The sequence below is a fragment of the Leopardus geoffroyi genome, chromosome A1 (genome assembly GCF_018350155.1).
Source record: "Leopardus geoffroyi isolate Oge1 chromosome A1, O.geoffroyi_Oge1_pat1.0, whole genome shotgun sequence".
In the NCBI taxonomy this organism is placed as follows: Eukaryota; Metazoa; Chordata; class Mammalia; order Carnivora; family Felidae; genus Leopardus; species Leopardus geoffroyi.
Genome location: NC_059326.1, coordinates 204,524,069 through 204,547,417, shown reverse-complemented (window position 1 = coordinate 204,547,417; position 23,349 = coordinate 204,524,069). Strand labels below are relative to the sequence as shown.

The following is a 23,349-nucleotide window of genomic DNA, read 5'->3' as shown; positions in this document are numbered from 1 at the left end:
CAGAATCGGAAACAGGCTCCAGGCTCTGAGCCATCAGCCCAGAGCCCGACACGGGGCTCGAACTCACGGACCGCGAGATCGTGACCTGGCTGAAGTCGGACGCTTAACCGACTGCGCCACCCAGGCGCCCCTGTTGCTGGAAATTTTAAAGAAAAGTGTTCGTTTTGATGTCAAGATTACCTCGCCTGAAATGATTTCAAGACCCTCTTACACTCATTCCTTGCTCTATTGACGTCTTTAGTGTTTCTTTCAGGACATTTCAAACAGGAGGTAAGGGAAGAAGCGTTTCAACTGAATCACAGGAGGATCAAAAGTATCTGGTTTGCATACGTTTGAGTTTGATCTACTGCTAATCTTAAACTTACTCATTAGTGTTCATAAAAACAAAAACCCAGAAGGTTAAGAAATTATCACTAAGTATTGAATGTAGATGTGACACGATGATATGAGCTGATTGGGATTAGCAAATAATCTGGGTTAATTCCTAATTCATACAATCCTAAGAGTTGATACGGCTCTTAGAGATGATCTGGTCCAGTATTACTGCCAATGTGAAAATTCTCTATAAAACCCCTGGGAGCACCAGCACCACGTGACTCTTACGTTGGAGGCTCTTGCTGGTTGGAAGCAGTTCATTGGCTGTAAAGTTTGATCTTTAATTGGTAACTCTTAATCTTAGGTTGTTTCCGGGAAAACACAGTAACTCTCTTCATAAATATTTACAGCCAAATTTATACATGCTGACCACCCACTTTGTTTAAAAGGTAAGAATAATAAATTATGAGTACAAATTCTTCCACACTAGATGAATCGCTCCTTGAGGACAAGACATTATGCCTTATAACTCTTTAATTCTGACCTAAGCAGAGTGCCTTGCTTATATCAGGTTTCCAAATGTTTGCTGAGTGATGAATGAATAAATTAGTGAATGAATGAAATGAAATGAAACAAATGCCCATATTTAGAAATAGCACCTTGGCTGATTTCTTGCCTAAATTCTTAGTTCAGGAGGGAAAAAAAAAGAATACTCAAATATCTGAAATATTTCTCTAAAACTTTATTCAAAGTTATTCACCTCACTGTTGATGAGGTGTACAGTTAATGCTCTGACAATTTCACCAGGCTTTTGCCCATTGCCGGCAATGGACTTTGAGAAACCCATTTCCTGACACCCAAAAGTTAAATTAACTCTTTTCAAAACATACCAAACTCCCAATACTTGTGAAAGTCTTACATGCACCATTTTCCCATTGATCTTTAAATGTGAACTTACATTATTAACCTACATCAGTAGATGTTAAAATGAAGTCATTTTAACAAATTATGACTGTACAAATCAAAATACCACTAGTTAATATTAGACAAGAGTATTTTACAAACACTACATTACATATTACCTTGCAATCTGAAACATTACAGTTCATATTTGTGTAAGTTTATCTGAGATAACTGAAACTTCACAGAATTTAACAGCAAATAAAGTTTAAAAAATTGAGTTCTGTACATTAGTTCCAACTATCTCTATGTTACAATCTATAAGGCTCATGTCATATTCAGCACCAAGAAGATCTACAAAACGATCTAACCAGTCTTCTTATTCATCCTATGTGATAGTTTTTGTTGGTTTTTTAAGGTGAAAGTCTAAAAAAAGGCTTTATAAATCCTACTTCCAGAACTTGAAATGGAATACTCTTTTTGGCTGGACATACTATATAAAAACGTGGGTTGCAGTTTTTTGTTTTTGTTTTTTTCATTGAAAAGATACCCAAAAAAGAAAACAAAAAAAGAAAAAAAAAGAAAAAAGGAATACTTACACCATGAATTTAGGCTGTCAGTCTTTAAGGTGAATTTATAACACTGAAGCATCAGAAGTAACCTAATAATGCCCTGCCTCATCCTTCCATTTTGTTTTAAAAGTTTTAAAGTCAGCCAGAAAGATGTTTTACTTATTCTTCAAAATAAGGTGCAAAGAAGGATCCCAACACTTCCTCATACACAGCTCCACCGACATCTGTGTTGTTCAGCATAATCCACCTTGAGCCAACGATCCAGAAGCAGACCCAGAGGTACAGCCATAGCTCCCAGTGCAGCACGCTGTCTATGCCAAACGTCCACTCAACGCTAGCATCTCTCTGTTCACAGAGGTCATTGCAATAACTCATCCCTGCTGGCCTGGATTTAAAGCAACATTCCGGTTTCCAGAACCAGTGCCATATCATCCCAACTCTTCTCCCTCTTCAGGATTTATAAATTATAGAAAAAGAGCAGGTTTGTCTTGCCATTTTTAAACAGGGTTTGTGCATATCACATTTTAAGACCATACGCCCTGAACTAGAAACTTTTTTCAAAAACCACAGGTACTTTCAGTAAGCTTGTTTGTTCAAAGTACAAAATTCTTACGTGTTTAAAAAAATTAAAATCGGAGACCAGTACCTCTGCTTTCTTCGCCCAAAGCGCACAATTCGTCATACCACATTTAAAAATTAAGCTTCATGCATACAAATGGCCAGAGAGGTATGAAGTTTACAGAGCCCTTAAACATCATTCCGGTACATTAAGCATTGGCTAGACCACGACAGGAAGCATGTTAGCAAATTGAGCAAAGAGACTTTCCCAAGAACACGATAGTTTTCCAGGCTCCATGTCAGTCACATAAAAAGTTACATAACATGTAATCCTTTAAAATCGTCCCCAGACATCCCATTCCCAGAACTGTTCTCATACATACCCCCTACCCGAACCCACACTGACTTAAGTCTTCCACTTCACACAATTATCTTAATGCTCCCCGTTACTAATGACAGCCGCTTCGGGTTCTGCCGCTGTTGCAGGGAGCCTTGGCACTTTCTTAGCAGGACTTGGAATGTGCTAAAATCGAAGGAAAAAGAGTTGTTGACTCCTTGGGGTTTTTTTAGAGATAGAGTGCTAATTAAAATTCTCATTAAAGAAAAACCTGAGAAAGGACAACTTTGGAGAGGTTGATGCTAAACACATATCCTATAGAACCTTTCAGGGAAGGAACTAAATAGTGATTCTTTACCTAATGGTGAAGTAATACACAAATACTCATAGAGCGAGGGAGAGAAGACCACCGAGACCTTCCATACACAGTATTCTACTTGCTACTCCTGCGTTGCCAACTCTGGCTCTAGCGCCACGACTTGCTACCTAATTTGTGTAAGAGCAAGAAGCGAGCCTATACATTCATCAAGTTTGTGATGAGCAGATAAAATAAACAACTTCAAGGTCATAAAGTCCTTAGTTTAAAGCGTGGCCTTGACTTGGCAAATCATCTAACTTCTTGCAGCTTCATCTGTAGAATGGGGATAGCATCATTTACTCAAGATGGATTTTGTAAGGACTAAATTAGAAAATGTAAATAGGGGCGCCTGGATGGCTTAAGTCGGTTAAGCATCTGACTCTTGATTTTGGCTCGGGTCATGATCTCACAGTTCGTGAGTTCGAGCCCGACATCGGGCACTGCGTTGACAACACAGAGCCTGCTTAGGATTCTCTGTCTCCCTCTCTCTCTGTACCTCCCTGGTCTCTCTCTCTTGCTCTTAAAAACAAATAAACATTAAAAAAATAAAATGTAAATGAAGTTCCTAGCATATAATAGGAGTTCAAATCATTGCTATTATTGTTGCTGCTTGACAATTTATAGAGATTTGACAATGGCCTGAAGAGATGTGGGGGGCTCCTCTCTCACCAAGACATTACCACAAAACGAGCCTTCTCTCTACATCAGTTTTCCTTTAAATGTTGGTATTCTTAATAAAACCTAGTATTTACTATCCATTTTCAAACTGCTAATAATTTGAGTGCAAAGCACTTCATACAGTAGAAAATGGTACAGCTGGAATCCAACACCAGAGCCCTAGCTCTGAATTACTCTGCTTTCTCGACATTCCTTTAGGTGGCTCAGTCTCGGGTCCCCCGGAGATGTGGGGATGGAAATTTCTTACGCTGTCAAAGGCAGAGAGCAAGCACGACGAGCTTTACCCACCTCAGTGGCTGTACTTGAATGCACAAGTCCCACTCCTTCCCCCCGGGTGTCGTCACTGGGAGAGGGGCGCCTGGCATAGGTCCTCCTGTGCTTCTCATCCACTCTGACCAAGTACCATGTTCCTTCAAAGAGTGAATCTACTGAACTCTGGGGAATATAGTTGACTAAAGGAAAGGAAGAGAATATGAAACGTTAGTTATGGTATACAATTCACCTGGTAATAAAACTAGAGATAAAAAGTTGCATATTTCCCCACAATTTTTACTGATACCAGATTAGTATCGAATAAAGCCTAGATATCCTTATCTTACGTGTAACATGTTTAATACGTGTAATATTATTAGAGCCCTCCAATAGGCTTTTGGGTATATACCTAAATGTTTAAACACAATTTGGTATTTTTACCCAAGTGATGAGTGTCCTCTCTGAGCTTCATGTTTTCAGCAAAGACATCTGGTGCCACACAAGTTCTTGAGTCAAGTCTTGATTTAAGATCACATAAACTTGCTGTTATTTTATCAAGAGCAGACCCTAAAACAGTAAACACCAAAATTAAAAGACAAAAGTAGCATGCCCCAAAGCCTGAACAAAATGCTACCAAATGGAAAAACATCTTTTTGTTCCTTGTAGAACTACCTGATATTGTTTAATTGAAAGATATGATAGTATTTGTTTGGTGCAGCCTCCCTATGACATTTGTTTGGTATCAGACAATAGACAAGTCGGGAAATCAGTGGGATCTGAAACTATAAGTAACTTGTCTATGGTCAATACATGATCCAGTCTTAGAGTAATGCCAAGTCTTCCACCAGTTTTTCTTCATGTTTTGCTCCTTCCTACTCAGGGAAGGGACAAAAGTTTCTCAAAATATAAGCCAAAAACTAGAAACCTATAAAAATCAAATATCTTAGTATAAAACCAAACCAAAAAGAAACGATTTGCTATTACTCGTATGATCAGACTCAAAAGTTGCCTGTGGTAAACACATATGCATCCCTTTCCCTACCTATATCCGCTGGTTATAAATGCTTTAAAACTGACACAAAGGATAAAAATAGTTACTTGCTGAAGAAGGAAAAGTCAAACACTATGCCATAATAAGATTTTTTTTTTTTTTTTTTTTTTTTAACGGGGCGCCTGGGTGGCTCAGTCGGTTGAGCATCCGACTTCAGGTCAGGTCATGATCTTGAGGTTTGTGAGTTCGAGACCCACATCGGGCTGTCTGCTGTCAGCACGGAGCTGGCTTCTGATCCTCTATCCCCCTCTCTCTCTGCACCTCCCCCCTTGAGCTCTCTCTCTCAAAAATAAATAAAACCTCTAAAAATATATATTTTTTAAAACTGTTGGGGAGGAGGAAGTATAGTGCAGTATTGTGTTCTTTCTTTCTTTTTCTTTATTTTTAGATTCAGAGAGAGAGAGAGAGAACACTCGTGATCAGGGGAGGGCAGAGGGAGAGAGACAGAACCCTAAGCAGGCTACAGGCTCAGTGCTGAGTACAGGGCCCAACATGGGGCTCAATCTCACAGACTATGAGATCATGACCTGAGCTGAAATCAAGAGATGGTCATTCAACTGACTGAGCCCCTAGGCACCCCGCCATAATAAGATTTTTTAAGCTCATTATATATTTTTTCTGACTCAGATGAGAGGGAAAAAGATCTCCCAACTCAGACATAATCCTGCCATTTATTTACCCAGTTAAGGCAGATCATTCAAGAGTAAAACTCTGGCGACGTTGAAAGAAGTGATGAAGATTCAAATGTAATTATCTGTGGGACAGATTCAAGCGCTCACTTGGGAAGCCCGCTGAATGGACCCTGGTACGGCAGCTTCTCGATACACACTCGTTGGGAGTGTTGGCATTTACCTGGTGTGGCATCTTGCGTAACTTTAAGGGAATACATGGTGGCAGCCAGGCCAGAACCGTAAGAGAACACACCGATCCTCTTTCCTGCCAGCTGCTGAGGCGTGTACCTGCGCAGAGGGAAGAAATGTCATGAAAAAGTCCCACTGGTCTAAAACTACAAGGTGTGGGAAGACTGAGTCGGGAGTCAAAATTCATCCTGTAGCCGCAGGAAGCCAACCTAGCGCTTTACAACAAGCACACTGGAAACAAGACTATTCGCCTCTTTGGGAATGATGGGGCTTTATGAAAGTTATCATGTCATAAAATAAGTTACTCTGCCAACCAGGGATTTACAGTTCAACTGCGGGTCAAGAGTAAGAAGACCACGAGAACAGCAGCCAGGAAAACCAGTATGAAACGAAGTACCCAGGAGTAACTGCAGCCTCGTCCCATTTCTCTTTAGGTCAATGGACAGTAGGTAGAGAGCCTAGCAATAAAATGTCATCCTGGGACCTGCCAACAACATGCCTGCCAGTAGCTTCAGTCTTCGAAATTGAACATCCCCAAATGAGAGGAGTGAAGCAGCCGAAATGGGTACTTACTGTGCCAGAACAGAAGCAAGGGAGCCATACACTGATGATGTGTACATATTTCCATTTTGATTTGACACGAGCAAAGATGCCTTTGTTTTCTGATTAAAGAGTTCAGAACTAGCCTTCATAAATGCCTTTTCCACATCTCTATCAAAGTAGGTATCTTTTAATTTAACATCCCTGAAAGATTAAGAACAAAGACCATCTTACAATGCTCAAAGACTACATTTTTATTATACTAGTGGACGTAACTAATATTCTAATCTGTGTGTATGATTTAGTTTCCTTATTTATTAAAAGCCAAGTAGCAACATGCTAATGGTTATGGAAGATGTAACAGTTGCACACATACAGTCTTTTTGGTTGAAGTTTTTTATAATCATGTTAAGACAACTTAAATCTAGTGGGTTTATAAACTCACTAAAGCTTCGTCGTCACCAAGCTGAATACACTACTCTTTCAAGTCCATAATAATGTCTATTTAGTTAGAAAAGTCACGATATTACAGGAGCCAGGTCTTAAAAAGTTGAGTAGAATTTTATTAGACGTAGAAGGGCCACAGGCAAGAAGGAACAGGCATGGCATTCTAGGGAGCCCTAAGAGTGGGGAAAATGTGGAAGGAGTAGGAAAGGCGACTTTGACAGCGGCAGCGTGTGAGATGGGATGGGGCACAGGGACTTGAGAGGCAGGGAAAAGATTTAAGAGGCTGTAGTAGTAAATATGAGCACTCATCAGGCTATATTATTATGGTGACAACAGGAACAGATCTAAAAGGAGGAAACCAGAAAATATGAGAAATAACTAAAGAATTCATGTAGATAAGCCACCACCTGTCTGGGACTCTGTTTCTTCACTAATGACATAGATGGGTTAGACTAGATGACTTTTAAGATCCTTTTGACTCTAAAATTTTCATGTCTGTAAACATAATGATACTCTCGGGGCGCCTGGGTGGCGCAGTCGGTTAAGCGTCCGACTTCAGCCAGGTCACGAGCTCGCGGTCCGTGAGTTCGAGCCCCGCGTCGGGCTCTGGGCTGATGGCTCAGAGCCTGGAGCCTGTTTCCGATTCTGTGTCTCCCTCTCTCTCTGCCCCTCCCCCGTTCATGCTCTGTCTCTCTCTGTCCCCAAAAAAATAAATGTTGAAAAAAAAAAAAATTAAAAAAAAAAAAAATAATGATACTCTCACACAGAAGGAAAAAAAATCATAACAACTCCTCTTACCCAAAGGCTTCCAGGCCACTATAGGTACTGTTTTTATCTCTGTTCTGGTCATTAAGGAAGTCATTCAGCAACATCCGAGCTAGAGATTTCTGAACCAGCTTACAGTAGGGTGAGTGGAAGATCATGAAACCAAAATCATTCAAGGTAAAATCCCTATCATTTCCCTCTGAAAGAGAAACACAAAGAAATTATGAAATTCATTTAAACCACTATCTTTGGAAGGCTGATTTTAGAACAAGGCTACGATGTTCTTATATCTTTAAAAAGCAACCAAAAATATACTGTATAATGAAATAATCTCTAATGGCTTAAAATGCAGATCAAAAAGACATCCAGAGATAGAACAATATCCACTACCACATCACTGTTTCCATACTTAAGAGTCTGTAATTAATTTAGTGGGTTGGGGCCAGCTTTTTTTGTTTTGTTTCTTTTTTAACCTTAGAGTATTTTTTTAATGAAAGACAATACAGTAGAAAATAGCAAACTGTATAACTTGTGGCATGGATAAGTAATTTCATGATATTTTTGTTTCTGTTTAGCAAGCATAGACAAAGTAGAATGTACTCACTATGGATCCTAATAAAAAGCTAGAAAATCACTGTATTGTTAAATACTGTTAAACAGTATGACATTTTACACAATGCAAGAATGCTTCTTCTCCAGGACCACCATGAATCTTACTATGCCATTCAATATTACTATGTTATTCAATCTTACCATGTTATTCAATTTTTAACCCTCACTCACAACCTCTATAAAGCAAAGTTAGTTTATGGAAAAAGCCCGATTTATATGATACTGTGTGTTTTAATAGCACTAATTCAAATACCGTACTTTTGAGTATATCTCAAGAACTTTTTTTAGGATTAAAGATAGAGATTAATGAGGACACTGAAAAAGCAAGTATGAATTCACAGGTCAAATGCAAACAACCTATGGGGCGGAGGGAGTCACTTCAGCAATTTATTTTCATTAGTGTTTGCTCTGGATCACAGTTGCAAACTAAAGCCTTATAAAAATACCTGTCAAAAGATGAACAAAATTCAAGTTTTTTTATTTTGAAAGAGAGAGAGAGACAGACAGACAGACAGCACAAGCAGGGGAGGGGCAGAGAGAATCCCAGGTAGGCCGTAGAGGGAGGGAGAGAATCCCAGGCAGGCTCTGTACTGTCAGCTCAGAGCCCAACACAAGGCTCGAACTCATGAACCGTGAGATCCTGACCTGAGCTGAAATCAAGAGTCGGACACTTAATTGCCTGAGCCACCTAGGTGCCCCCAAGTCACTTTCTTTAACCCTAGTTTTAATTTTTTACTGAGGATAAATCTAAGTATTTTTGCATAGACATACCTCATTTCCAAAGCTTACCTGTTTTCCCAAATTACACATTCCCAAAAACTATGGGAAAATGCAATCTGGTAGGTGAGGAAGAAATGGTTAAAGGACACAAATAAAGGACTCCTACAAAGCAACATCTCACCAAAGATACTTAGTATATCACACTGCCCTCAACAGATACCAAAACCAAGGAGAATGGATGAAACCCACCTTTCTGCCACTGCGCACGGATCTTTTTGCGGTAGACAGCATAGCAGCGGTCTAATGCACCGAGGTAGCACTGTATGGAGAGTTTTCCATCTACTATAGGATATTCAGAAAGCATATCGGGCTTGTAAAAGTCATAGGTGTGTTGCATATGCGTCCCACGAAGTCCTATTAGAACAAAAAAGGAAGATGATATGTATTTCTGCTTCTTGATGTTTGTATGTTAGTAAGCATATCCCATTATATGGGGACTTTCCTTAATAATCTACTCTTGCCACTTGCAGTATAGAAATCACAAGGTGAGACCAACATGTAATTGAAATGAAACAACAGTATCCATGGATAGGCCTAAGACTTCTTTCATTGCAACATTTTACACAAGCTTCATACGTCTAAATGGGACATCACAATTGCTCTACTGAACTGAAAACAAATTAAACTTGTCACTAATGAGTGACTATGGGCCAGTTGCTCTTTTTGGTTGTTACTTAAACCCATCTTACTTCTCTGTAAAATGAGAATGATGTTACTTACCTCATAAAATCGCTGTAAAGACTAAATACAATAACACAAATAAAGCACTGAGCAGGCAGTACCCGCATTTAATGAACACTCAGTAAATACCGGCTTCTGTTTCTGTTTTCAACTTTCTTGGCACACTTTGCTAATAAAAAAAGAAATGCTCTCTCAAACACTCACCTCGCTCAAAAATTAAAGGAGCATTTGGCCCAATGAGCAGAGCAACAGCTCCAGCTCCCCCTGTAGGTCTAGCGTTTCCTGTGGCATAGACAGCGATATCTCCTGCAACCACCAGGGCATACCGTCCTGAAAAATATTTTTGTTAATATATAAGAAGGTGATCACCACTATAAATATCACACATATAAACTGAAGTCTTCTATTTTTCTAGAATGTGCTTTCCTCATCTTTGGCAAAGAAAAAAATATTCCAAATTTTTATAATTTTGTCCTACATGATAAAGATAACGAGTTTATAATTCAGATTAGTTGAAAGAGCTATATTTCTGAGCATATTCAAACAAGCGTAACTGGCAAGATTGCATATGGCATTAATTAAAAGGTCGTTTGGGCCTATGCATCCTCAAGGAGAGTTTCTTTGGAGTAACATGTAACATATAACATGTAACATACCATCCCAAGAGCTGGACTCAATCCAGTTAACAGCATTAAAGACAGCAGCTGTGCCTCCATAGCATGCATTAGTTGTATCTATTCCTTCTATATCTGTGTTCCCAGACTCCTCAAACAGCTGCATCAAATTAGTCTTCACGGACTTCGATTTGTCGATGATTGTCTCCGTTCCAACTTCTAAACGCCCAATGCAATCATACGAAAGGCTATTTCTCTCCATAAGATTCTGAACCACAGTCATGCAAAGAGAGTTGATATCTTCTCTATCGGTGCAGAAGCCCATTCTGGCCTGGCCCAAGCCAATAGTATACTTTCCAGTATCTACACCATCATACTTTTCCAACTCTGCTTGATCAACATATTGAGAAGGAAAATAGATCTCAAGGGCAACAATTCCCACATCTTTTGGCCAGCAGGCTTCTGCATTCAAAGGAAGTGACCCAGGCATGGTGAAAGAGCTTGAGAAAGAAAAGCAGAAAAAAAAATGTTGTTTTAGGTTATAAATTCCAGATTGTCAAGTTCAAACTTAAGACATCAACATTAAAAGTTCAACTATCACCCAAAATGTTAATTTAGGTTCTAAGTTTAGTATATTTTACTTAGGGCAGTCAAGTTTATTTTATAATAATAATAATTATTATTACTATTAATATTATTTTAATTGAAGTATAGCTGACACACAATGTTACATTAGTTTGAGGTGTACAACATAGACATTCGACAACTCCATGCAATATGCCCTGCTTACAAGTGTAGCTACCATCTGTCACCACACAATGTTATTACAATACCACTGACTATATTAGGGGCAATTTTAATACGTGAAAGTAGTCATTGTAGTATGAATGGAATGCTATTATTTAAAATTATTGTCTTTTACAAAGATTTGCACCTTTTTTAAAACTAGACCTTTTCAGGGGTGCCTGGCTGGCTCAGTTGATGGAACGTGCGACTCTTGATCTCGGAGTCATGAGTTTGAGCCCCATGCTGGGCACAGAGATTACTTAAAATAAAATCTTTAAAAAGCAAAAACAAACAAAACCCTGGACCTCTTTAGATTTAAGAAATGATTACTAAAGGTAAAGGAAACTCAAATAAGATTCTTCTGTTGTAAAGAACTATAAGATAAAATACAATGACAATTAGTAATATGGTCCACAAATCAGAATTCAAGTACCTAATCCATTCCTGGCCACCCAAGAACGTTTAAATAAGTCAGTCAGTCACTCATCATAGATATATGGATTATTCACAGCTATTGACTTTAAGGGACTTTAAAAATTGTTAAATCAGGCGCGCCTGGGTGGCTCAGTCAGTTAAGCCTCTGAATCTTGATTTCGGCTCAGGTCATGGTTTCACAGTTCATGAATTCGAGCCCTGCACTGGGCTCTGCGCTGCCAGTGTGGAGCCTGCCCGGGATTCTCTCTGCCCCTCCCTGCCTCTAAATAAATAAACAAACAGACAAACAAACTTAAAGAAAAGCCATACTATAGAAGTCTACCAAATCAATCCGTACAAGGCCCCTGTTATTATAAAGAACCCTACTCCCTCACCCAGAACCCATATGATTAAAATTTTAAGCAAAAATAAGTTCCAGGACCCATCACAGGGTGATATGCCAATATCCTATACTTTCTACAGCCAGTATATAGGCAACAAATGATCACAAGGTATCACTTAGCTTCTAAATCAGGGAAAAAAAAAAAAAACTGATTCAAATTTGAAAACTGGTAATCCATATATTACTTATGTGGCATCTAGATAACACCTCTTAAAACCACCCCTTCTTGGGGCACCTAGGTGGCTCAGTCGGTTAAGCGGCCGACTTCGGCTCAGGTCACGATCTCGCGGTCCGTGGGTTCGAGCCCTGCGTCGGGCTCTGTGCTGACAGCTCAGAGCCTGGAGCCTGTTTCCAATTCTGTGTCTCCCTCTCTCTGACCCTCCCCCGTTCATGCTCTGTCTCTCTCTGTCTCAAAAATACATAAACGTTGGGGCGCCTGGGTGGCGCAGTCGGTTAAGCGTCCGACTTCAGCCAGGTCACGATCTCACCGTCCGTGAGTTTGAGCCCCACGTCGGGCTCTGGGCTGATGGCTCAGAGCCTGGGGCCTGTTTCCGATTCTGTGTCTCCCTCTCTCTCTGCCCCTCCCCCGTTCATGCTCTGTCTCTCTCTGTTCCAAAAAAATAAATAAACGTTGGAAAAAAAAAAAATTTAAAAAAAAATACATAAACGTTAAAAAAAAAAATTTTTTTAAACCACCCTTCTTTTTTTTAAAAGGGCACTATAGAAAACTATTGCCACACTATACATACTTTCAGTAGTGCCTAGATTTATTTACTAACAGTAAAATAAATGTGCTAGCCACTCAGCACCATTGCTACGTGCCTGCCTACGGGCAAGTCACATGACCTACCGGAGTCTCAATTTTTTTAAGAGATTGTATTCATTAAGAGAAGTTATTCTAAATTATTTCTCACAGGGGAGAATTTAATAGAGGGAAACGGTTTCAAATTTGTTGGCTGGGCTAGAGGAGCAAAAAGGGGAAGGTGGTTATTCAAATCCCCAGAGCTCACACTCCTGCTGAAGCCGCTGGGGCTGTCAGCACTAGCACCTCTGCTACTGAGCTAGAGCCAAGATACCCCTCCCATCCCAACCCTTCCTGCCACCGCCACTGACAACAACAAGACCGCCCCTTCTTCCCACCTTCCAATCTCTCTTGAGTACTTCCATGGGCAGTCTACCCAGAACCCAGCTGGCACAGGAGTCAGAAGAATATAGTCGTCAGGCTTTGAAGAATGGCACAGCCTGTTAGTTTTAGAGAAAGAACCTTTTCTTTGTTTAAACTTCCACAACTTGGGGAGCCGGGGTGACTCTCAGTCAGTTGAGCATCCAACTCTTGATTTCAGCTCAGGTCATGATCTCGCGATTGGTGGGTTCGAGTCCTGCACCAGGCTCTGTGCTGACAGCATGGAGCTTGCTTGGGATTCTCCATCTCCCTCTTTCTCTGCCCCTCCCCCGCTCTCTCTCAAAATAAATAAACTTAAAAAAGATAAACTTCTACAACTCAATTTCCTTTTTAGGCACCACACAATTGGAAGGTGCTATTTAGGTGACAGAATTTCTGGTTTTCGTTGACCTAAAGGTCTTAGCTTATGAGAGTTACCTGGGTCCTACTGGTTCACCAACCTTCTACAGCATTGACCAACTCACTACTCCTAAACGTGAAAATAAGATCCTATATTTATGTCATTTGTCCCCTGCCACTCTGCAAACTGGTATATTATCAGGTATAACGAATTACAAACTACGGCCATAGTGAGTTGTTAATTATGGAAATCTTGACAGGATATCTAAAACAGAGAGGTTATCCTTAAATCATGTAATAATCTACTCTGAGCCCATAAGCCATCAAGTCATGAGTATATTAAAACTTAAAAAATAAGCCCCTAGAGATATAATCACAAAATCTAAGTTAAAGGTCTTAAGGGTGGGGCGCCTAGGGGGCTCCGTCAGTTATATGTCTGACTCTTGATTTCAGCTCAGGTCATGATCACACAGTTGTGGGATCAAGCCCCCCACGTCAGGCTCTGCACTGACAGCACAGAGCCTGTTTGGGATTCTCCCCGCCCCTCCTCCGCTCATGCTTACTCTCTCTAAAAATAAACAAACATTAAAAAAAAAAAAAAAAGGTCTTAAGGGATATCATTGAATCTTCCTTCTAAATACAAGAATCTTATGTATATGTTTTTTTATTCACCTAAACAATGACAACATGTTATATGCCGAACATTTGGGACCAGTTTCATAGGAGATAACCCTTGCCCTTTCAAATAAATATTCACCATCTTGTGTGTAAGATACAAACACCTAATACTAAACAAGTGAAACAGCAGAGACAGTCGGATTATGTTATGGAGAACTACCCAACCCAACCTGGTGGCGGGGCAAGAGTGGGGAGAGAGGCTTCTTGGTTACTGGTGCTGACTTGAGTCTTAGGAATGAGTAAGGAGTAATCAGTAAAGCTCTACAGAAGCAAATGGTGGTAGAAGATTTTCAACAGGGTGAACAGCATACATAATGGCACAGAGCAAAGAACTATGAAAAGTTTTACTAATTTACTAAGTGAAATGTGAGGCCCAGGGAGTAGATCAGACAAGTAATAGGTCAGTAGAACTAGGTCAGGGTCAGGTCATAACAGTTCTGCTATGCTAATGGTAAGGAGCTTCAACTTCATCATAAAGACATTAAGGTGCCATCAAGGTTTTAAACAGGAGTGACCTGGGTCATATTAGTGTTTGGATCAGTGTTTTTCCAATTCTGGAAATCAATTTAGTGGGTGGCAAACAACATTTTTTAAAATGTAATAGTAAAGAACAGAAAATATCAGATTGCATGGCACACAGTAAATTTAAGAATTTTTTCATGAAAATTATGTTTCAATTATTCACACATACCCTGGGTTGCAATATAAAGTATATTTCTTACTGAGGGTCATGGTCAAAAATTTTGAGAGTCAACATTTTGCACAATCACTGGTGCTGTGTAGAGAACAGATGTGAGTTGGGGAGCAGATACAGCAGTCCAGAGAAGACAGGTCATGAACCAGAGCAATTACTACATGATGGGTGAAGAAGGAACAGCTTCAAAAGATATGGAAGCAAAAAACTAGCAGAAATTGTGATTGACTAGAAGTTAAGAAAAGAAGGAAGTGTTTAGGATGGCTCCCAGATTTCTATCCTCAACCGTCATGACTAGACAGAAATTCTGTCAAATTGGCTACATTAACAGAGAGGCATCTGTTTTCTTCTTCTATTCTTTCCCCTCTTCCTTGGAAACCTAGCAGTTTATGATCATCTAAACTGCGTTACACTGAAGTTGAAATAAAGACATAATGGAACTAAAATGTCACTAGGCAGATTCTCAGTTTATAGTAAAATAACATGAAGTCCTCTGCATAATCCACAGAAAAGAGTTCTATAACTAGTGTTTAAAAACAAAGACCAGTCCATATCCCTAGAAGAGGAACCCCTCCCACATGCTATCCTCGAAGTCACCAGGGGCAGGAGGATCACCCACCTTCCCAGCCTTTCCCACAAGCTGACACTTTAGGTTCTTTACAACTCTCCAAACTGCTCTAAACGTCCTGAGGACACTGTGATTTCCCTTGCCTGGCCCAATGGCTTGCAACGCTTTTGGAAAGAAAATGGACAAATATATACAATCTTCTGAAGGTATAAACCAGTTTATAAGAAGCCATAATGCAAGGCTTTGATCCCAGAATTAATCCATATTTACCATAATCTGACCAGCTCTGATCAGTTCTTATATTACGGTACTTAAGAAATAAGGTATAACTCTGTTATTCTTAAACCTCCGAGGGGTTAACTAAGTACCTTGTTTCATTTGGGGTAAAAAATGTAGCTTAACTAACCCACTCACATCAGGTTGAAAGTCAATCATGACCCTAATCTTGGTATGGAAAAAGTTTTACAGTATCTGACTCAATCAATATTGCTCATTGTTTGAGGGGTTTTGATGGCCAAGATGTTTATTATATTCCCAATAAAAAGCCATCTAATTTGAAATATTTAGCTTTTGGTTGAAATTAAGGGAGAGTAAGATTAAGTAGGAAAAGAATGGAAAATTAATACAAGGAAGTAATTGCTTCCATGGCATTTCAAACAACAAAAAGAATGGTATAGTTTCTGATGTGTAATCTTTACTTTTAACTGTCCTATTAAGCATATGCTCTTGTGTTGTCCTCTCAATGCTCTCTGAAGCAGGCCAAAAATAAATTATAAAAAGGAAAAGAAAAAAGCCAGCTAAAGATCTCAGATTTTCACATTATGGTGTTAACTCCATACAGAATGGGTTAATTCACTATTCTAAATACCACAAAAAAACTCTAAATAGAATATAGTTGAAAAATCTGACAGTTTAGGGATGACTGGGTAGCTCAGATGGTTAACCATCTGACTCATGATGTCAGCTTGGGTCATGGTCTCACAGTTGAGGGATCGAACCCCACATCGGGCTCTGTCGGGTCTGCACTGAGCATGGAGCCTACTTGGGATTCTCTCTCCCCTCTCTCTCAGCCCCTCCCTCACTCGCACCTCTCTGTCTCTCTCAAAATAAATGAACTTAAAAAAAGATCTGACAGTTAAAAAATCCCCTTCAAATATTTTTAACCTTTTGCCGATAAAAAGGTACTTCGTTATTTTTCAGAGCACTGTATGCGCAATTAAAAAATATGTAAGTGGGATAATGGGGATTCTATTCTGCATTTATAATAAAATACAGAAATTTTCTTTCAAAATTTTAAAAAGGAGAGAAAAGGCACACTTTTTAAAAAAATCAGTTTCTAGATTTTAAACATCAGTCTGACAATCACAAAATTGAATGGTCTCCCAAGGCACTACAGCATTAAGTCGTGTTTAAAGATAAGGTATAACTCTGTAATGGATTTTAAGAATGTGTGGGGCACACAAATGGTTATTAGCCCTGGGATGAAAATTAAATCTCCCCCTTCCATTGGAAAGGAACACTTTCCTTCAGCAGCACGACAGGATGCCATACCTGTGTGAGGGATAAAGGATTGCAGTCTCCAGGTCTGTCACTCTGGTTCCTCCTTCAGGCACTAGGAATTTCAAATAAGAACTTCTTTTAAAGTCATAAACCACCACACGAATTCAAATAATGACTCCAATTCCAAGTGTGTTCAAATAAGCATTTCCTTGCCCAATCACATGCCATAGAACAAATTTGACTTTGCTTGGAAAAATGGTACTTAAAGCCTATTAAACATCTCCACCTTATTTCATTAGTGCTTATAATGGTAGGTTTGGTCCCGGTAATGACCTGACATACGAAGTTCGTATTACCGATTCAGGTTTTAAATCAAGTGTGATGCTGGGAGAGTTGTTAGTTGTCTTTACTAACTTTGCATTATTAAGAATTGAAGGAAAGAAATATCAATAAGTTGTACAGGACTAGCAAGCTCTGGAGTAATGAGACTGATACATTCAAGAGCTTGCTCTACACTTTTAAGAGTTGGTGGCTTTAGTGATTTGTGCCTCTTTGAGCTTCAATTTCCTCTTCTATAAAATGGAGTGAAGGGACTCCTGGGTGGCTCGGTCAATTAAATGATCGACTCTTTGATTTGGGGTCAGGTCATAACTGCACGGGTTCATCAGATTGAGCCACATATCCGCTCAGCGCTGGGGCTCAATGCAGACAGTGTGGAGCCTGCTTGGGATTCTCTCTCTCCCTCTCTGCCCCTACCCTGCTCATGTTCATTCTCTCGTGCTCTCTTTGTCTCAAAATTAATAAATAAGCTTAAAAAATGTTTTGTAATATCAAGCACCAACTCATCATTATCCTAGTTCTTAGAATTTTTCAAATGAAATATGTATCTTTCTAGCAAGACCTAATTACCTTCCTGTATTTAATCTTGTGCTCCTGGTTTTCAACAGGTCCGCCCTCACCCTTCCCAACTTTTTAAAAAGTAATTTTCCCTATAGTGCTTGTGTTAAAAAGATAAGCATGCAGTATCAAGACAAACGAGCATTAAGCTTTATCATCATTTAAATTATGTGGAAATGCAATAGGAAGGTGACACTGGAGCACTTTCTTCAGGCCATCTGTTCTGAAGGAGTATTGCTCGAGACAATAGTTCCTATATTAACGAAAACACAATTACCTTTTCTCTCCATGTAATTATTGGCAAACTTAGCGTCTGCCCTTGACTGATTAACCAGAGACCGCATTCAGTAGTCTGAATCATTTTTAGTAAATACTTTAGTAAAGATTTATTTCTTTTACATGATTACATTTAAGAGCTCCTCCCAGATTTAGTTCCTTTTATTTCATTAAGTTTAACCCCCCCACCCCAAATAAATAAACCCTGATAAGACTAGTACATTCCAAAAAATCTCTTTGGGGCATCTGGGTGGCTCAATTGGTTAAGCATCCAACTTTGGCTCAGGCCATGATCTCACAGTTCGGTACGTGAGTTTGAGAACCACATCGGGCTCTCTTCTGTCAGTGCAGAGCTCACTCCAGATCCTCTCCTCCCTCTCTCCCTGCCCCTCCCCTGCTCATGCTCTCTCAAAAATAAAAAACATTAAAAAAAAAAAAAAAACTTTTCAAAAGATCTCTCTGATTACAGAATTATACATACACTTTGAGAAATAACCTGCATTTTGTTCTTTGCTATTTCAATTATGCTTTTGTAACCTGCAAATTAAGCAGACCACAGGGACTAGTCCTCACTGGTGAGGGGAAAACATGATTCCCCTTCCATGTTGAGACTATTTAAATAACTTAGTAATACTTCTTCTTGAAACCATGTAGGCATATGTATTTGACACTATTTTCCCAAGGAAATTTCTCCTGAACTTCCAATATTCCCTCTTTAAATTTTGATTATTTAAATTCGGGGGGGTGGGGGGAGACAGGCAGAGAGAAGAGGAGGGGAGGAGGAGAAAGGGGAGGAAGAGAAAGAGAGGAGAGGGAGGAGAAGAGGGGAAAGAAAAGGAGACAGAGAAAAGGGCATTAGAGCAAAGAAAGAAACACAAGAAAAAAGATTCACAGAGGACTGCTGTGCTACTTAAGCTCCCAGGAGAAGAAGAGGCCAGGAGACCAGGAAAGGAAATGGAGGGTGTAAATGCCACTTTGGGGAATAACCCATTAGAAAGGGATTTCCTTTCTCTTCTGCAACTGCTAGAAGGGTTCTCTATCCTGACTGAAACAGCAAGGCCAAAGTCTCCAGCTGACCATCAGCTTATTTCTAACAGAAGGTCCTTTCAGGGCAAATCATGGAGCAGCATGGGTCAGGATAATAAGCAGTTAATAAACCGCAAGCGGCTGGGCACTGTTACCACAAAGCCTGTTTGGAGCCTCCAGAGGCCCAATATAGGCACTTCTAGTTTGGCAAAGATTAAAACTGAAAACTGCTGAGACTGCCAGGGTCAACCAGGTTCATGCAGTGATGCTTTCTCCTGGGGTTTATTCAGAGTTCTGAATTCCATCTTTGGCATCCCTCTACAGCCTTGATTCAAACAAGTAGTCAGAAAAGTTCACCCAGCACACAGTTTGGTCCATGATAAATGGTAAGCAGTTGCCTGCTGATCTTTTTCGCTATAAAAGGAGAGAAATCCAGGACACCCTTTCTCATGAGAAAGAGCTGGCCATCTTTCCCCCTTAGGAGCAAGCAAGCAAAACTACGGTGAAGGCTTTGGCAACGCCTGTACACTCTGGTCTAGTTCTCTAAGTAAAAAACAGACATTCCTGCCTCTCCCCAGAGTTACTGGTCTGCTTATAAATTCTACTCCTATTTCAAGGCCCTGTTCTAAGCTGCCTCTTCCAGCAAGGTTTCCTAGAGTTTTCTCATCAGGGTCCCGCACTTCTACAGCAAGTATGTGATTCACTCGAAGTCTTCATATTCTACTCTCAATGGAAAACTAGTTATTGACAGTCTTCTTACCCATACTAGATTCCTAGGCTCCTAATGGGAGAGGGGGTGTATTTTGATTCTTTTGAAATCCCTTTGAGACCTTGGAGTAAAGGGCATTCTACTGCCAGTTTTTGAGGAGCTAAATTTGGAGTTATCACAATTAGAGGACAAATCGTTTAGATTCAAGTACACAGAGCAGCCCTCATTAGTCAGTTCCTTTTGCTATCGCTTTGTAAATGAGCTGCAGCCCCAAATAGTGCCTAGAAGGTGTTTCAGAAGAGTGGCTTTCTACTGAAAAATGTAAGGAGTCAGTTGGTCTTAGCAACATTCCCGTATGTATACATCCCCAGGCACACACCCTGCCAAGATGAAGACTGAGCTCCTCTACTCTATCTACACTCGATTGACAGACAGCAACTGATCATCACATGCCAAGTGTCAGAATGAATAGATTATTAAGAATTGAGTCCTAACACCCTCTCATTAGATTGGGTAACATGTTTTCAAACCTTCTGAATCTATACCACCATCTTGAGAAACATAAAAATATCACACCCTTCTATTTGGTTTGTTAGTAACCCAACAAAAAATTATAAGACTCTGTTCCTTTCTACATGAAACTAAATATAGATTCTGCATATATAGCCGATCAAATTCCTCGAACCAGAACCTCAACTGCATCTCCCTTCAGCTCCACTGCTTTATGGGTTTAAATAATTTTAGGGTACCCAGGAAACACACATTACATCATTATCAGGGTTTTGCACTTCCTTCCAGAAAAGCTAGCTAAAATCTCAATTAAATCAAAAAATCTTAGTCATTCCCACAGTTAAGAATAACAATGTATTCCATTTGCAACTATGTGGATGGAACTAGAGGGTATTATGGTAAGTGAAATTAGTCAGAGAAAGACACATATCATATGACTTCACTCATAAGAGGAATTTGAGATACAAAACAGATGACCATAAGGGAAGGGAAGCAAAAATAATATAAAAACAAGGAGGGGGACAAAACATAGAGACTCTTAAATACAGAGAACAAACTGAGGGTTGCTGGAGGGGTTGTGGGGGGGGGGGATGGGCTAAATGGGTTAGGGGCATTAAGGAAGACATTTGTTGGGATGAGCACTGGGTGTTATACACAGGGGGATGAATCACTGGAATCTACTCCTGAAGTCATTATTGCACTATATGCTAACTAACTTGGATGTAAATTAAAAATAAATAAAATAAAAAAGAATAACAAGGTATAAAAGCACTCTAGATAAATACTTAAAGAAAACAAAATGAAAAGCAAGGCCCAGAAACTACCAGTAGATGATGTGGCCTTTTATGGCCTCAAACATAATATCCCATAATTTCTCCCCATTGGAAACACCTTCCTGAGAACTGGGGTTCCTGACTAAACTAGAACTGAATAAAGGATAAACCTACACATTTAGGAGAAAGAGACTTGCAAAGGTTAAACACTAAGGAAATAAAGTCTTTCTCCTCTTCCAAAAAATATGCTATCCCTACCCTCCCCACCCCCACAAAAATAACTGAAATTTTAAAAACAAAGTTTTGATCAAAGAAAGAACACAAACGGCTTAGACGTCTCAAGATGCAAAGAACCATTTGGCACAGATCCATGTTAAGGACTTCCAATCCGCCTTCTAACAGAATCTGTACAATGAAAGCCCAAGCTCCATCGCAGAAGGAAAAACCTGTTAACTATATGAGCACTTCCATTTGTCTTAATTTTGTCACATAGCCTGCCACTGTTTTTCATAGTTCATCCGTGTAATCGAGCAAATGTTACTTAGCAGCAGCCAGAACATCTCCTTCTACTGCAGCTGGATGACAAGAGCATCAGGAGCAGGAAAGACATGCCCCAGAGGTGAGCCTCGGAAAAAAAAAAGCCTGTGATGGCCAAGGCCATAGGGCAAACATGACAAGCAGAGACAATCTCATTATCTGTTGTCCAAATCCCTCCTCCAGGGTAGGTGAGAGTAATCTTTTTCTCCACCACCGGTCAAAGCAGGACGCACGTTTTTCAAAGACACCATATACTTGGCTTTGAAATGTCCCTGGCTTAATCCAAAACCCACTGTGTGTGAAGGCCCTGTGGGTGCCTGCCCATTACATCACCATATCAGGTCGGGCTGGCCCCGAAGCTATTAGCAGGAGGGAGGTACGGGATTTCAGAACACCAAGGAAACCTTTTTTTTTTTTTTTTTAATATGGGCATAAAAAATATGGAGGCAGGAAGGTGGGAGGCGGAATCTGTGATATCTGAAGCAAGCTGCCTGAAGCAGTCAAGAGCCCAAGTATTCCTCCAGGCTAAATCACGGTTGTGATGCTTTCTTGCACCTGAGCCAGGGAACAAAAGTCATGCCCACTTCCCAGCAACTCTCTATATGTGGCTGCAGGAGGACACACCCACTTGCCAACCTACAAGCCTCCATCTAATTATAATCTTCCCCCTCCTTCGGCGTCTACCCTTAACCCAAAGCTCCAGGAACGTCCTGGCAGCCCATCTCATCGTCCCCTCCTGATACGCCTCCCTGCCCCCAAATCCCCTCCCGGCGATCACAGCCACGTCCCCGGCACCTCCAGCACCTTGCTATGTCATTTAGAACCCTAGCCCTCAACGCCCTTTCGCCTTCTCCCTTTTGCGACTCCTCGGCCCCTCGTCAGACCTACCGCGGTGAGCCCCAGGACCCCTGGCAGGGGAGGCCCCTCACGGCCCGGCTCGCGGCGCCCCTTCCTCTCGGGCCGGGTCCATACCTCCTCCCCACCCGAACCAAGCAGGACCTCCTACGGGCCTAGTCAAGGACACCGCCTCGGCCCGGCCCTCACCTCGCCCGCCCGCAGCGCCGCAGCAACTTAGCTCTCTTCGGCGCAAGGCACTCACCCAAACGTGACCTCCGGGTGGTGGTCGTGGAAAGGGAGCAAGCCACGAAAGGGCAGTACGCGGGGCCTCCCCTCCACCACCAGCTTTATAGCCGCCGACCCACCCGACTCCGGCAAGGCCGGCAGTCGGTGGGAGGCTGGACAGTGGTTCCAGTAGCCAATCGTGGCCCACAGAGTAGCCCGGCAGCGCCCGCCCCCCAGCCCGGCTTCTACCAATCCGAAGAAAACTAGAGGCGGGATCTTGCTAGGGTTTTCCCTCGTGGCTGGAAGGGCGGGGGAAGGGGCGGGGATAAAGTTGGAGGGCCGAGGAAGTGGGGTGAGAGAGTGACGTGGGGTGGCCCGAGAGCCGGCCTGCCAATTACAAAGCGGCGAGAGACAGCGAGAGCCAACAGGAACGGAGTGAGAGGTTCTCCGACCAATGGGAGTTTAGTGAGAGGAGACGGGAGCCAATGAGGTCTCCGCGTCCCACCACTGGGGAGAGATGGTCAAGTGTGGGAGGCAAGTTGGTCCCCACTTGGGACTCTGTCAGGTTGCCTAGCAACAGATCTGGGTTTCACCTGTAAGATTTCTGAAATACTTATTTTGAATTCAATCTTAACGTTTTCTAGTTTCCAGAGAAGCCAAGCACGCCTACGTTA

The 23,349-nt window shown here is 41.0% G+C and overlaps 1 protein-coding gene across 2 annotated transcripts; it reads right to left on the bottom strand.

Annotated features, from left to right (window-relative positions):
* Positions 1-1,042: 1,042 nt before the first annotated feature.
* Positions 1,043-22,859, bottom strand: HMGCS1 (3-hydroxy-3-methylglutaryl-CoA synthase 1). Of its 2 annotated transcripts, XM_045438747.1 has the most exons (11): positions 22,713-22,859; positions 16,937-16,997; positions 10,363-10,820; positions 9,911-10,036; positions 9,215-9,379; positions 7,667-7,832; positions 6,455-6,625; positions 5,874-5,980; positions 4,412-4,537; positions 4,007-4,170; positions 1,043-2,868 (listed from the first exon to the last, which is right to left on the bottom strand). In XM_045438747.1, the coding sequence occupies exons 3-11, from the start codon at positions 10,808-10,810 to the stop codon at positions 2,779-2,781; spliced, it is 1,563 nt and encodes a 520-aa protein (XP_045294703.1). In that variant the 5' UTR covers positions 10,811-10,820; positions 16,937-16,997; positions 22,713-22,859; the 3' UTR covers positions 1,043-2,778. The 2 variants fall into 2 exon arrangements, with proteins under 2 accessions (XP_045294703.1, XP_045294712.1); XM_045438756.1 differs by lacking the exon at positions 16,937-16,997.
* Between the last annotated feature and the right edge of the window lie 490 nt (positions 22,860-23,349).

Bases quoted from the DNA above. Each gene is read 5' to 3' on its own strand.
- HMGCS1 (XM_045438747.1), bottom strand. From the start codon at position 10,810: ATGCCTGGGTCACTTCCTTTGAATGCAGAAGCCTGCTGGCCAAAAGAT. The intron at 7,833-9,214 runs GTGGGTTTCATC...TTTCTCTTTCAG, and splicing joins CCGTGCGCAGTGGCAGAAAG to AGGGAAATGATAGGGATTTT. The intron at 5,981-6,454 runs GTAAGTACCCAT...CCCTCTGCGCAG, and splicing joins CTTGCTTCTGTTCTGGCACA to GTACACGCCTCAGCAGCTGG.